The 13,174-nt window shown below is 48.5% G+C and overlaps 1 protein-coding gene across 1 annotated transcript in view; it reads right to left on the reverse strand.

Annotated features, from left to right (window-relative positions):
• Positions 1 to 2,279: 2,279 nt before the first annotated feature.
• Positions 2,280 to 13,174, reverse strand: part of VWA2 (von Willebrand factor A domain containing 2) — a 29,851-nt gene continuing 18,956 nt past the window's right edge. The window contains exons 10-13 of the mRNA XM_068139330.1: positions 11,035 to 11,616; positions 9,731 to 10,282; positions 6,256 to 6,378; positions 2,280 to 4,723 (exon numbers count right to left, since the gene is read on the reverse strand). Of these exons, the coding sequence (XP_067995431.1) occupies positions 4,590 to 4,723; positions 6,256 to 6,378; positions 9,731 to 10,282; positions 11,035 to 11,616 (1,391 nt within the window). The 3' untranslated portion in view covers positions 2,280 to 4,589. The remainder of the gene's footprint in view (positions 4,724 to 6,255; positions 6,379 to 9,730; positions 10,283 to 11,034; positions 11,617 to 13,174) is intronic.

The following is a 13,174-nucleotide window of genomic DNA, read 5'->3' on the forward strand; positions in this document are numbered from 1 at the left end:
CTGATGCCAGACAGGATTAGCACTGCCTTTGCAGGGAACCCACCTCCTTGGTGCCTGTGCCAGCCCCAAGCATTGACCCAGCCTTAAGGGAAGGAGCTGCCATGAGCTAAGTCCTCATTAAGTGTTTGTGACTGAACCAAAGCACGTCTGTGAGAGTGAATTTAACAAGGGAGCATGTCAGAGGTGCAAGCTACTTACTTACTTCCTCTTTTTAATTAAAATGTGCAGGAGGAAAGGCCTAGGAATTAGCCAGGCTCTTCAGTTCTGATTGGTAAAAAGAAAGCAGCTCCAACAACTGCAGTGTCCTGCTTGCTTGTGGGACCAGCAGCAACTCCATCCCATAGACCTTGGTCTTTGTCATCAGCTTGGCTTCTCCCATCCCCCCCAGGGCCCTGCTGCTTTCTTACCTTGCAAAGTGCTTTGTCCTGTACAAAACGAGAGCTGGTGGGAGCTGGCACTGCCAGAGCACATCTGAGCAACCGCCCAAGGCTTCAGCAATCAGCTAGCTGCATTTAGGAGGAAGGTCGCAGCGGCAGCACACGTGGCTCCACACACAGAGGGATCCCTGGGGCATTTTGGGAACTGAGACCTCAAGCCAGATGCACTCAGAGACTAAGGGCTGGGTTTAGGAACCAGCTTTCATGAAACTCCTCCAAGAGTTTCCAATCTTTCATACCATCTCTACTCGAGAAACTGATGCTCAGGGTTGGATGTATCCCACCCAGCATTAAAATGTTGTCTCTAGCATGAGATTTCATAGTCTGTGACTCCAGAATCACATAAGCAGTTTGTCTATCTGTGCTTAAAACCAGCAAGATGATACAAACACAGGGATTGCCCCAGCTCAGGACCTAGGCAAGCATCCTTTGTCCCAGTAAAGCTCATGCACTCTAAAAATGGACTTGCTAGACAGGTATTAAAACAGAGAGAACTTACAAAGATGACACCAAGTGATATTTGCCACCAGGCAAAGCATTCAGCAGCACTGTCCAAACTGTTCTGCAGACATCAGAAAAGGCTTCAGGCACCTGTGTGAGGCTCAGAATGCACATCCCTGCTCCAGAGTTGAGTGCCAGCAAGGCAAATACACTTCCCTTTGAGAGGGAAGACCAGTCCTGATGATGCTATTGGACAAATTGGAGCAGAGAACTCACCAGGAAGCTACAAATCTAACAGGGCAGCAAGGGTGAGAAGTTGTGGTCTCTGACCCTATGCACAACAGAAGTTGTGCATGGAGGCTGGGGAGGGTTTTCAGAGGAGCCTGAGTGCAATCCTGCTTCCTCCATGGGCACTTCTGCACCACAAAAGAGAAATCACATCTTTGGTGTCAGCTGTGAGTCTGATCTAGCCCTTTCTCTCCATAACAAGAGATGTCTGACAGGCTTACAGCAATGGTCAGCTACAGCCATGCCTAAGTAAGTAACACTCACAAATGAGTTTCCCTTTCTAGCCCAAATGTCAACCCTTCAGCAAAGCCTCTATTTCTCTGTGCCTTGGGACACAGACAATCTACCAAAGTGACAGTGAATAGAGAGAGGAAATTCTCCTTTTTCCTTGCCTAGTTTCTCCCACCAGATACATTGACAGTGCCGCTCTTGTCTCAGTGCCAGCTTTCATCCCCAAGAGTGCTTTCAGACAATTCTTTTGACAATAAACCTGCAGAGTAATTTGTGTCTCTCTTTGTACATCTAATGTTACTATTCAAACATGGAGCCAGGACATCTGGGCAAGAGGATTTTTTCCTCTTCTGGGAACAATAGACATTATTGTCATCAGCCCTGGCAGTCACAGTTAATGTCTCTGCCTTGGCCCTGAGCAGAGCTGCTCCTTCTCTCCCAAGGTGATGGACACCCTGGGAAAGGCAGCAGAGAACAACTCAACAGTGTGAACCATGGGCCCTGGGGGAACAGTTAGGTAAATTTTACAGCTTTAGGGGCAATTTGATCTTGTGATGCAGTGAGGCTGATGCTCTGAAGGATGCAGGCATGTGGCCAAAGTGTCTTTGAAGACATGTAAGCCATCACAGCCCCACCAGAGGCCCAGCTTGAGCTGCAGAGACGGTTGCACTGAGAACAAGATCAGCTTTAAGCAATGAGAGGAGGCAGAAATACCATTCAGCTCATCCATGTGGGTTCAGGGCAGGACAAGCACAGTGTTCTCCCCAGCCAGCTCCAAAAGCAGTGCCAAGAGATGTGGCAAAACTTAGAGCCATGGTAATAGCACCAAAATGAAGAGGTGAGACTTGACAAAGAACAGGCAAGAAAAGAATAAGAGAAAAACATGTACTGGCAAAGGAGAGAGCAAAGAGGTGTCCAGAAGGAGAAGAAAGGAAAGGCTGGATGGTATCTGGGAGGACAGGCTCAGGTATCTTCCTTCTCTGACCTGCAATTGCCTGCTATGCTCTGGTCCCAGCACCCATGCAAGCTGCTCAAGTGGTTGTCTTGGTCCTGTCCCCTCATCAGACCATGGCTGGCAGGTAAGAGTGAGGCTGGAAGAGGAGAAATGAAGTTAAGCCTGAAAGCAGATAGTCCAAGGACCAGCAGGGTGGTACAAAGCGTGGCTCCATTCAGAGCCTACAAGAGCCCAGACACTTACCTGTAAATGGCTGGGGGATTGTCCTTATCTGGTGTGTTTGTAGCAGGAGGAAAACAGCCAACACACCTAGTAGTGAGACACAGCTCTCCCTCAGAGTTGCAGAAACCATTAGAAGCTCTTGCAAAAAAACCCAAACCTTTTCAAACCCCTCCTTACTGCAAATACACAGTTACAAAGTGCCCACAAAGCTAAACTCCACATAAATTCAGAGGAGAACACGGCATGGGCAACATACAAACCAGAATGAGGCTCATAACAGATACAAACCACAGCACAGGACGCTCCACCTCAGCATGAAGAGGAACTTCTTCACTTCACTGTGAGGGTCACAGAGCACTGGAACAGGCTCCCCAGAGAGGTTGTGGTGTCTCCTTCTCTGGAGACTTTCAAGACCCATCTGGATGCATTCCTGTGCAACCTGTGTTAGATTCTACGGTCCTGCTCTGGCAGAGGGGTTGAACTTGATGCTCTCCTGAGGTCCCTTCCAACCCCTAACATCCTGTGATCATGAGTTCTGCCTCCTCTTCCTCTTAATTTGTCTTACTGTTCCAAGCCAATCACCCCAGCAGCTGGCTGCCAGTGCACAACCCGAACACACTGTGTTATCCACCTTCAGCAGGAGCCCCGAGATTGCTCAGGCTGACACAGATTTTTTTCAGACTACCTCAAAGATCTCTCAAGAAGCCTGTTACAATTTAAACAATTTTATAAAAACAATAATGAGAGTAACCACAGAGCACTCACACCTGGATGAGGAAATGCCAACAACAATAAATACTTAAACATTTACTTCAACTCAAAAAAAAACCAAGAAAGGGAGCACCAGGAAGTCCACTTCGAGCGAGGCAGAAACTGTGAATGGCTGTGACAGTTTAGGTTGTGTCTGTAAGAAAGGATAGCTGCAAAATTCTCTAGCTGAATGTCTGGGTGTAAAAAAGGAAAACAAAGGTTAATTCTAAATGAATTTCATTGGTCAGATCTGAGATGTACCACAGCAAATATCTCTCACATTCTTTTTCTCTCACTCCGGCACTCTGTCTCTTGCTGCTTGCATGGCGCTGTTCTGGACAGAGAGGGAGACCTCCTATTCTATTCCATTCCTATTCTACTCCATTCCATTCCTATTCTACTCCATTCTAGCAGTTTCCTCTCCTTGAAACACAGAGCCCAGAACTGGCCCTGACACTCCTGATGTCTCACCAAGGGGGAGGAGGAGGAGAGCCTTCCTCAACCTGCTAGCCACACTCTTCTTTTTACCCAGGTAACCAGCACCAGAACAAGAAGACACAGTCTCAAGCTGTGCCAGGGGAAGTTTAGGCTGGAGGTGAGGAGAAAGTTCATCCCAGAAAGAGAGATTGGCCATTGGAATGTGCTGCCCAGGGAGGTGGTGGAGTCCCCATCCCTGGAGGTGTTCAAAAAGGGATTGAATGTGGCACTTGGAGCCATGGTTTAGGTAGTCATGAGGTGTTGGGTAACGGGTTGGACTTGATGATCTTTGAGGTCTTTTCCAACCTTATTGGTTCCATGACTCTCTTATCTGCAAACTTTGAGATAATCATACTAGTTTTTCCTCTAACAAAGCTTTTGAGCCTAACTGAAAAATTCCCTTAACAATTTTCTTCCTCTTCTTTTTTTCTCTTTCTAATTAGCTAGAGGGAAAAAGGGAAAGGGGAGAGAGGCTGGGAGGAACTCGAGGTGAAATCCTCCTCAGGTGGGTTTCTGTGTTGTGTTCTTTCCTGTAAATCCTTGTATAATATTGCAAATACTGTACAGTTTGTATATATTGATTGCATTTCATTATTGCTCGTGAAACACAGCTTCATTCGCTTCTCCAACTGTGCCCAGCCAAGGGTTTGTTGGTGCGGGTGGATGACACCATCACACCACTGTAACAGCCTCAGCACAGCCCCTGTGCTGGAGCAACCAAATCACTGCCAAGTACGGGTCATGGCTGTGAGCAGAGGCAGAGGACTGGAGCACTCAGTGCATCTGTGTCAGTGCCTGTGGCCCCTGTGCCTTTTGGTGTGCCATGAGGCTCTGGGGAAATGCCGCAAGCCACCCGAACGCCACTGCGCCTGGGAGCGTGAAGGAGGGAGCAGGGACCTCGGAGAATCACCTCGCAGAACTCCTGTTGTGGAACAGAAACACACAGATGGGGTAAGACCTTCAGGGACCTTTTCAGCAAGACAGGGACAGACTGAAAGCTGGGCAAAGAGGAACCTAAGGAGGTTCAATGAGCATAAGTGCAGAGTGCTGCACCTGGGAAGGAATAATAAACTGCACCAGTACAGGTTAGGAGGTGATCTGCTGGAGAAGGACCTGGGAGTCCTGGTGGACAACAAGTTCTCCATGGGACAGCAATGTGCCCTTGCAGCCAAGGAGGCCAATGGGATCCTGGGGTGCATTAAAGAGGAGTGTGTCCAGCAGATCCAGGGAGGTTCTCCTCCCCCTCTACTCTGCCATGGGGAAACCTCACCTGGAATATTGCATCCAGTTTTGGGCTCCCCAGTTCAAGAGGGACAGGGATCTGCTGGAGGGAGTCCAATGGAGAGCTACCAGGATGACTAAGGGACTGGAGCACTGCCCTGTGAGGAGAGGCTGAGAGCCCTGGAGCTGTTCAGTCTGGAGAAGAGAAGACTCAGAGGGGATTTAATCAATGTTTATAAACATCTGAGGGCTGGGGATCAAGAGGCAGGGGACAGGCTCTGCTCAGTGGCACCCTGTGATAGGACAAGGGGTAATGGATATAAATTACAGCACAGGAGGTTCCACCTGTACATGAGGAGGAACTTCTTTACTGTTAAGGAGCTTCACAGAGCACTGGAACAGGCTCCCCAGAGAGGTTGTGAAGTCTCCTTCTTTGGAGACTTTCAAGACCCATCTGGATGCATTCCTGTGTGGCCTGTGCTAGATTCTATGGTCCTGCTCTGGCAGGGGGGTTGGACTCAATGATCTCTTGAGGTCCCTTCCAACCCCTGACATCCTGCAGTGCTGCAACCAAGGGATAAAGCCACACTCAGTCCATTACAACCCAACAAGCACCCACTTGGCTTTAGCTGACAAATCTTAGAGGCCATGGAATTGAAGTCAGAACTCCTATGCTGAGGTGAAGAGCACAATACTAGGTGGGGAAAAGCACTTAACTGAGAACTTCTCACTATGGGCACTGGACCACCCCTAAGGAGCCAGAGGCTCATCTCCTCCTGGCCATTGCTCTTCTGATGAAGAGGAAGAGGGCAATGGGAAGGCTTTTACACCATGGAAAGCACTGAAAGCAACAGTGTCACACTCCAACAAAGACAGCTTCCTCTCATTAAAAGGGAACCAGAGCTTTCCACCCCAGGAGTCAAGGAAAGTTTGTTTCTTCTAGCAGGGCAAAGAGGAACAGAACAGAGTGGAAGATGATTACCAAAATTGTTAGACCTTCTTGGGGTGCCCTCACAGCCAACTCAGTGAATGTATAATCTAGGGCACAGCTTCTTGAGAAGCCTTTGCTCCCTTCAGCAGACCAAACCTCTCCTCTCTCCCTGTGACAGAGGCCACATCAGCACCAAGACCTGGCCAGCTGCCCAAGAGGAAGAGGTAGAGGTGTGGGATCCTTTCAAAGGGGCTGAGCAGCATGGCTGCCATCTGCCATGGCTGCCAGCTGCTGACTCTTACTGCTCTCGCAGTGGGGTCCTTCCCAGCCGTGGCATTGGCAGTGGTAGCTCCCAGGCCCAAGGATGCATACACCCTGGTTCATGCAGGGGTTGGGTTTGCACAGGTTCACAGGGCTTTTTGCTTCTGCAAAAATAAACACAACAAGACACAAGCAGAACAGCAGGTTCAGGTACATCTACAGAGTATTAATAGCTGCAAAAATAGCAGCCCATGGCAGGGGGGTTGGAACTGGATGATCCCTGAGGTCCCTTCCAACCCTATCAATTCTATGATTCTATGTTCCAAACATCAGGAAAAGTCATCTGAAGCTAACGGGATTGGAAATCCACATTAGCATGGCAGAGTACAAGCTCACAACCCTGTCTTGACACAGCTGACAAACTCCTCTGTGCTTAACCTAGAGAAGAGGAAGGGCTTTGCTAGATGTTCCAGTTCAGAGGATAATGTTACTAATAAATCCTTAAAACAACACATCAGGCTGCAAAGCAAAATGAAGCTTCTTCAGAGCTGTGCACTGAACACATAAGCACCTCCATATCCATGACAGCTGCTCTCCAGCATAACTTGGTGGTCCCTGTTTGGAGTAAACATGCTGTTTTACCCAGACCCCATTTGTCTCAGCTCAAGACTAATGTTAGCACAATATCAGCTTAAATCATAGAATCATTAGGGTCGGAAGGGTCCTCAGGGATCATCTAGTTCCAACCCCCCCGCCATGGGCAGGGACACCTCACACTACATCAGGCTGGCCAGAGCCACATCCAGCCTGGCCTTAAAAAGCTCCAGGGATGAATCTTCTACCACCTCTCATACCTCAGGGATTCTATCCTTTGATGATCCCAAGAACTTGTATTTCCATTAATCAGGTTCATATATACACAGAATAAACCAGGTTGGAAGAGACCTTCAAGATCATTGTGTCCAACCCATCAACCAATCCAACCCACCTAAACAACTAACCCATGGCACCAAGCACCCCATCAAGTCTCCTCCTGAACACCTCCAGTGATGGTGACTCCACCACCTGCCTGGGCAGCACATTCCAATGGGCAATCACTCTCTCTGTATAGAACTTCTTCCTAACATCCAACCTGAACCTCCCCTGGCGCAGCCTGAGACTGTGTCCTCTTGTTCTGGTACTGGCTGCCTGGGAGAAGAGACCAACATCCACCTGTCTACAACCTCCCTTCAGGTAGTTGTAGAGAGCAATAAGGTCACCCCTGAGTCTCCTCTTCTCCAGGCTAAGCAACCCCAGCTCCCTCAGTCTTTCCTCATAGGGCTTGTGTTCCAAACCCCTCACCAACTTTGTTGCCCTTCTCTGGACTCGTTCCAGCAAGTCAACATCCACACACACACATAATGCTTGGAGATTCTTTCTCCTAAACCCTGGATCCCTTTTTTTCCTTCCCCCCCCCTTTTTTTCAACTCTTCTTTTTCTTCTTTTTTCCCCTCCTTTTCCCTTTCCAGCTGAGCCTCAGGATCAACACAACATTCCAGGTGTCCAAAGGCAGGGCCTGTTTCTCAAATACTTTTCTCATGATTCATAATTTTTTTTTCTCCAAGTCCTCTCACAGACAATGATTCTGTTATTGAGTCTTGGACTAGGGAGGGAAAGACTGAATGAAGGCCTTATCTTTCCATCGCCCTTGGTCCCTTAGCCCTGTCTAGTACAAACAGGGATTACCTGCACATGAAATGAAAGCTGCAATTCAGTCTCAGGAAACAATGTGTCACTACCCTGACTCATTGAACCTTGCCATCTCTTCCCCTTCATCCTTGGTGTTAATTTCATGGTGCAGCAGATTGTTTCCAGAATAACACAGCTGAAAGTAACACTGCAGTAGGAGCACACTGAACGGCTCCAGGTAGAAACCCTCTGCAGGGTCTGCCAGAGGATCAGCTCCTCACCCCAAAGGGGCTGTGCTGTAGTGCTTTCTAACCCTGAAAGAGCTGTGAGCATGCCCAGAGGTGAAGAGGATCTTTGACTGTGCTGAAGCTCAACATACTTCTTCATACTGGGGAGGGACATTTAGGGTGTCAGGTAGAGACAGGACAAGGGGGGATGGAACAAAAATAGAAATGGGTAGATCCAGATTGGATGTTAGGAAGAAGTTCTTCCCCATGAGGGTGGTGAGACACTGGAACAGGGTGCCCAGGGAGGTGGTAGGAGCCTCATCCCTGGAGGTATTTAAGGCCAGGCTGTATGTGGCTGTGAGCAGCCTGCTCTAGTGTGTGGTGTCCCCGGCCATGGCAGGGGTTTGGAACTAGATGATCCTTGAGATCCCTTCCAACCCTAACAATTCTATGATTTGTTCTTACAAATGGGTTAAAACATAGCAAAAGCAAAGGGCTAAATGCTAAACTTGGGACTATTTGAGTAAGAATCAAGGCACAGCATTTCAACCAGAAGCACTTTCCCCATGGCTTTCTGTAAGCCAGGGCTGCTACCTTTTCTGTAAAGCTGGTTTCTATCAAACATGGGCACTCACACTCAGCACATGAGTGTTTCAAACTTGGTAGCAGACTCAGCTTTCTCCCAGCTGGGCACTGGCCCTCAGGACTCAAAGCTTTGAAGAAAGTGCACATTTCTTTGCACAAACATGGGCTGTGACACAAATATTTGAAACCTCTTCCCTCCCATTTTAGAGATGAGGATTATGGTCCTGCAAACAAAATTAACCACAAGTTGCCTGAAGGCCTCAGTTTAACAGTATGAAGGCTTCAAAATGCACAAATTCTGATATTAAATCCTGTGCTACACACAAAATCTTGACAGCCCACATGAGGACTTCAGTGGCAGGACAGTAAGGATGGACAGGAGTCACAGAATCATAGACTTGTTTTGGTTGGAAGAGACCTCTAAGATCATCAAGTCCAACCACTGACTTAATACTACCACATCCATTCAACCACATCCCAAAGTGCTTTGTAAGTTTGCAGATGACACCAAGTTAGGTGTGAGTGTTGATCTTCATGAGGGTAGGGAGGCTCTACAATGGATGTGGCACTTGAAGCCATGTTTTAGTTGTCATGAGGTGTTAGGTATTAGGTAGTAGGTTGGACTTGACGATCTCTGAGGTCTTTTCCAACCTGGTTGATTCTGTAACGTGTCCCATTAAGCACCCCCCAGCAGCACTGCAGGGGGTACAGTAACAAACAGCAAATTCTGCAGGTTTAAAGCAGTATCAGAAAAAAAGGCAAACTTTTCTTATTTTTTTTCATGGAGGGTAGATCCCAGACCTGGCAGGGCTGGAAAGAACCATTCACACTAAGCCAAATCTCACCCACTCAATTGGAAAGTTGGTTCTTATTCCTCTAAGGTTGCTTTGGTCAATTTCCAGGTCTCTCTATGTCATTGTTTTCCCACCTGTAATATCGAGGTAGCATTGAGCTCACTCTGCAAACCATCAGAAAACCTATGATAATGAGAGCTGGGGGCACCAGCATAAAGACCAAGGCTGGGACATTCTCTCACCTTCACAGATTCTTTCGATGATGAGGTCTTGGTAATGCTGCAGGTCTTCATAGGAGGAGATGTGGACCAGGTAGTCGGGAGACCCAGCAACCCTCAGCAGCGTGTCCCTCGGCGCATCCCCAATGGCAACCACAAACACCAGGATGCCGTTGTGCCTGAGCTGCTGAGCTGGGGCAGCTGCATCCTCCATGCCCCCTCCATTAGTGAGCACCACCACGACCTTGCTGACACCAGGCCTCGCTCCTTTCCGCACGGTCATCACGTCACCAAAGATGTGCAGCAAGGCGCTGCCAGCAGAGGCCGAGCCCCCGAGGAAAGGCCCCTGGCTGATGGCTTGGAGGACAGCTGCCCCGCTTGTGTGGGTGTCCAAAGCAAACACAGTGTGAGCTCTGCTGCCATACACCACCAGGGCAAGCTGGGTGACGTCCCGATTGACACTGAAGTGCAGAGAGCTGCTCCTGGCAAAGCCTCTCAGCCGCAGAAAATTCTCCAGGCCAACTCCAGCCGAGGCATCCACTGCAAACACCAAATCCAGAGACTGTGCCTGGCAGCCTGGTTAAAAAAGTGCAAACAGCTTTGTTCAGAATCACAGAATTGTCAGGGTTGGAAGGGACCTCAAGGATCACCTAGTTAGAAGAATGGAATAGAATGGAATGGAATGGAATAAGAATAAGAAATAGAATTAGAAATAGAATAAGAAATAGAAATAGAATAAGAAATAGAAATAGAATAAGAAATAGACCAGACCATGTTGGAAGAGACCTTCAAGTTCCAACCCCTTTGCCATGGCCAGGGACACCTCATACTACATCAGGTTGCTCACAGCCACATCCAGCCTGGCCTTAAAACCTCCAGAGATGAGGCTTTGACCACTTCCCTGGGCAACCTGTTCCAGTATCTCACCACCCTCATGGGGAAGAACTTCTTCCTAACATCCAATCTGAACCTACCCACTTCTAGTTTTTTATCAGTTCCCCCTAGTCCTATCATTACCTGATACCCTAAAAAGTCTCTCCCCAGCTTTCTTGTAGGTCCCCTTAAGATACTGGAAGGTCACAATAAGATCTCCTCAGAGCCTTCTCTTCTCCAGACTGAATAGCCCCAACTCCCTCAGTCAGTTCTCATAGAGAGGTGTTCCAGCCCTCTAATCACACAGGTGTACTCCTTCCTGATGACAAAAAAGCCCAGCAAAAACACAAGCAAGGGCACTGATCCTTCTGTCCTTCCCTCCTCCCCAGTGGAGTTCAGGAGACCTCCTAGTGGATTGAGAAACTTCTTCCACAATGCCCACAACACAGTCTTACCTTCAGGACTGCCCACACTGCATATTCTTCTCTGCAGCTGTGGGATCCTGTTGAACAAGTCCTGGGGGTCTGAGTAGACAATGGTCTGCTTTGGATTGCCAGTCACCTTGGTCAGCTCTGCTCTCATGAAGCTGCTGCCTACACCAATCAGGAAGAGATCTTGGTCCTTCATGTTCTTAGCAACTTCTGCCACTGAATCCTGGGACTTGGAGTCGGTGAGCAAGACAACGACACGTGGGAGGTTATCCTGCTTGTCTGCAAAGACTGGACTGCTCCTAAACCCATGCTCTGCGATGTACTGCAGGGCTCTGCCTGTCAGGGTTCCTCCTCCACTGAAATTCAAACCATCAATGCTCTTCATGAGGCTGAATGCATCCTTGTGTTGGCCCACTTGGATGGGTATCCTGACATCATTACTGTACTGGGCCACCCCCACATTTGTTGTCGAGTCCTGGCCCATCACCGCTGGCAGGAACCTCTTGAGGAATGCTTTGTAGCGCAGGAATCCTTCCAGCATGACCCCTGCTGAGCTGTCCATCAGGAAAAGGAGATCCACGCTGCACCCAAGGCTCAGCTTTGGTGCTGAAAAGGAAGACAGCAATTTGTCATAGGCAGAGCACCTCAGCTAGGGCTTTCTGGAAACCTTGTTGTGTGGAGGAACATTGTGTCCAGCAACCTCAATGGTTTGCCTGATCCTCATCTGTGACCAAGGGACCTGCCTAGTGGAGGAAGGAAAGGCTGTGTTGTCTACCTAGATTTTAGTAAAGCCTTTGACACACTGTCCCACAGGATAGTCAGGTAGACTCTAGGTCAGAACATGGCTGGAAGGCCAGGCCCAAAGCATTGTGACAAACAGAACTAAATCCAGGTGGTGGCCAGTCACAAGCAGTGTGCCCCAGGGCTTGGCACTGGGGCCAGGTCTGGTTAATATCTTTATTAATGATTTGGATTGAGGGGATAGAGGGCACCATCAGCAAGTTAGCAGACAACACTAAATTGAGCAGGACTTTTGATCTGCTCAAGAGTAAGAAGGCTCTGCAGAGAGATCTGGACAGGTTAAATTGATGGGCTGAGGCCAATGGGATGTGGTTTACCAAGACCAAGTGCCAGGTCCTGCACTTTGGTCACAACAACCCAAAGCAATGCTACAGGCTTGGAGAAGAGTAGCTAGAAAGCAGCCTGGTAGAAAAATATCTGGGTGTGCCCAGCTGGCCAAGAAGGCCAATGGCATCCTAGCCTGTACCAAGAACAGTGTGTCCAGCAGGAGTAGGGAAGCAATCATGCCCCTGGACTCTGCCCTGGTGAGGCCACAGCTTGAGTACTGTGTTCAGTTCTGGGCACCACAGTACAGGAAAGACATTGAGGTCCTGCAGTGTGTGTAGAGAAGAGAAACAAGGCTGGTGAGGGGTTTAGAGGGCATGTTGTACAAGGAGCAGGTAAGGGAACTGGGGTTGTTTAGTCTGGAGAGAAGGTGGCTGAGGGGAGGATCTTATTGGTCTCTACAACTACCTGAAAGGAAGTTGGAGTGAGGCTGGCATTGGTCTCTTCTCCCAAGTAGCTAGTGATAGGATGAGAAAAAATGTGCTTAAGTTGTGCTGGGGAGGTTTAGATTGGATACAAGGGAAAAATTCCCTACTGAAGGAGTGGCAAGGCATTGGAACAAGCTGCCCAGGGAGGTGGTAGAGTCACCATCTCCCTGAAGGTGTTTGAGAAGCACGTAGATAGGGTGCTTCAGGATATAATTCAGTAGTCATGGTAGCTGGGTTATGGTGGGACTCAATGATCTTAAGAATCTTTTCCAACCCTAATGATTCTATATGCCATGAGCTAGCAGAAGTGCACTTTGATTTTGGTTGGATGCCATATAAGCCTTTAGAAACAAGAAATATCTGTGGGAATCTGGGGGGGTGCCTGGACTTCTGGTTGGCAAACTTCAAATTACAAATGAGACCTCCACGCTCTTAGTACTCTGGGGAAAAGACTTTGAGTTTCAGTACATTGTATCTTGGAGAAAGTCCAAGCACCAGACCATCATCTCTAACATCCTGAGACACTTCCAAGTGGAAGTCTTCACTCTGGGGGAAGGAAGTGCAAAGCCTTTTTTGAAGATCAGGACCTTCCTTGGTGTCTTACATTGAAC

This window comes from Melanerpes formicivorus, unplaced genomic scaffold (assembly GCF_026170545.1).
Source record: "Melanerpes formicivorus ecotype bairdi unplaced genomic scaffold, bMelFor1.0.p_v2 SCAF_6, whole genome shotgun sequence".
Classification (NCBI taxonomy): Eukaryota; Metazoa; Chordata; class Aves; order Piciformes; family Picidae; genus Melanerpes; species Melanerpes formicivorus.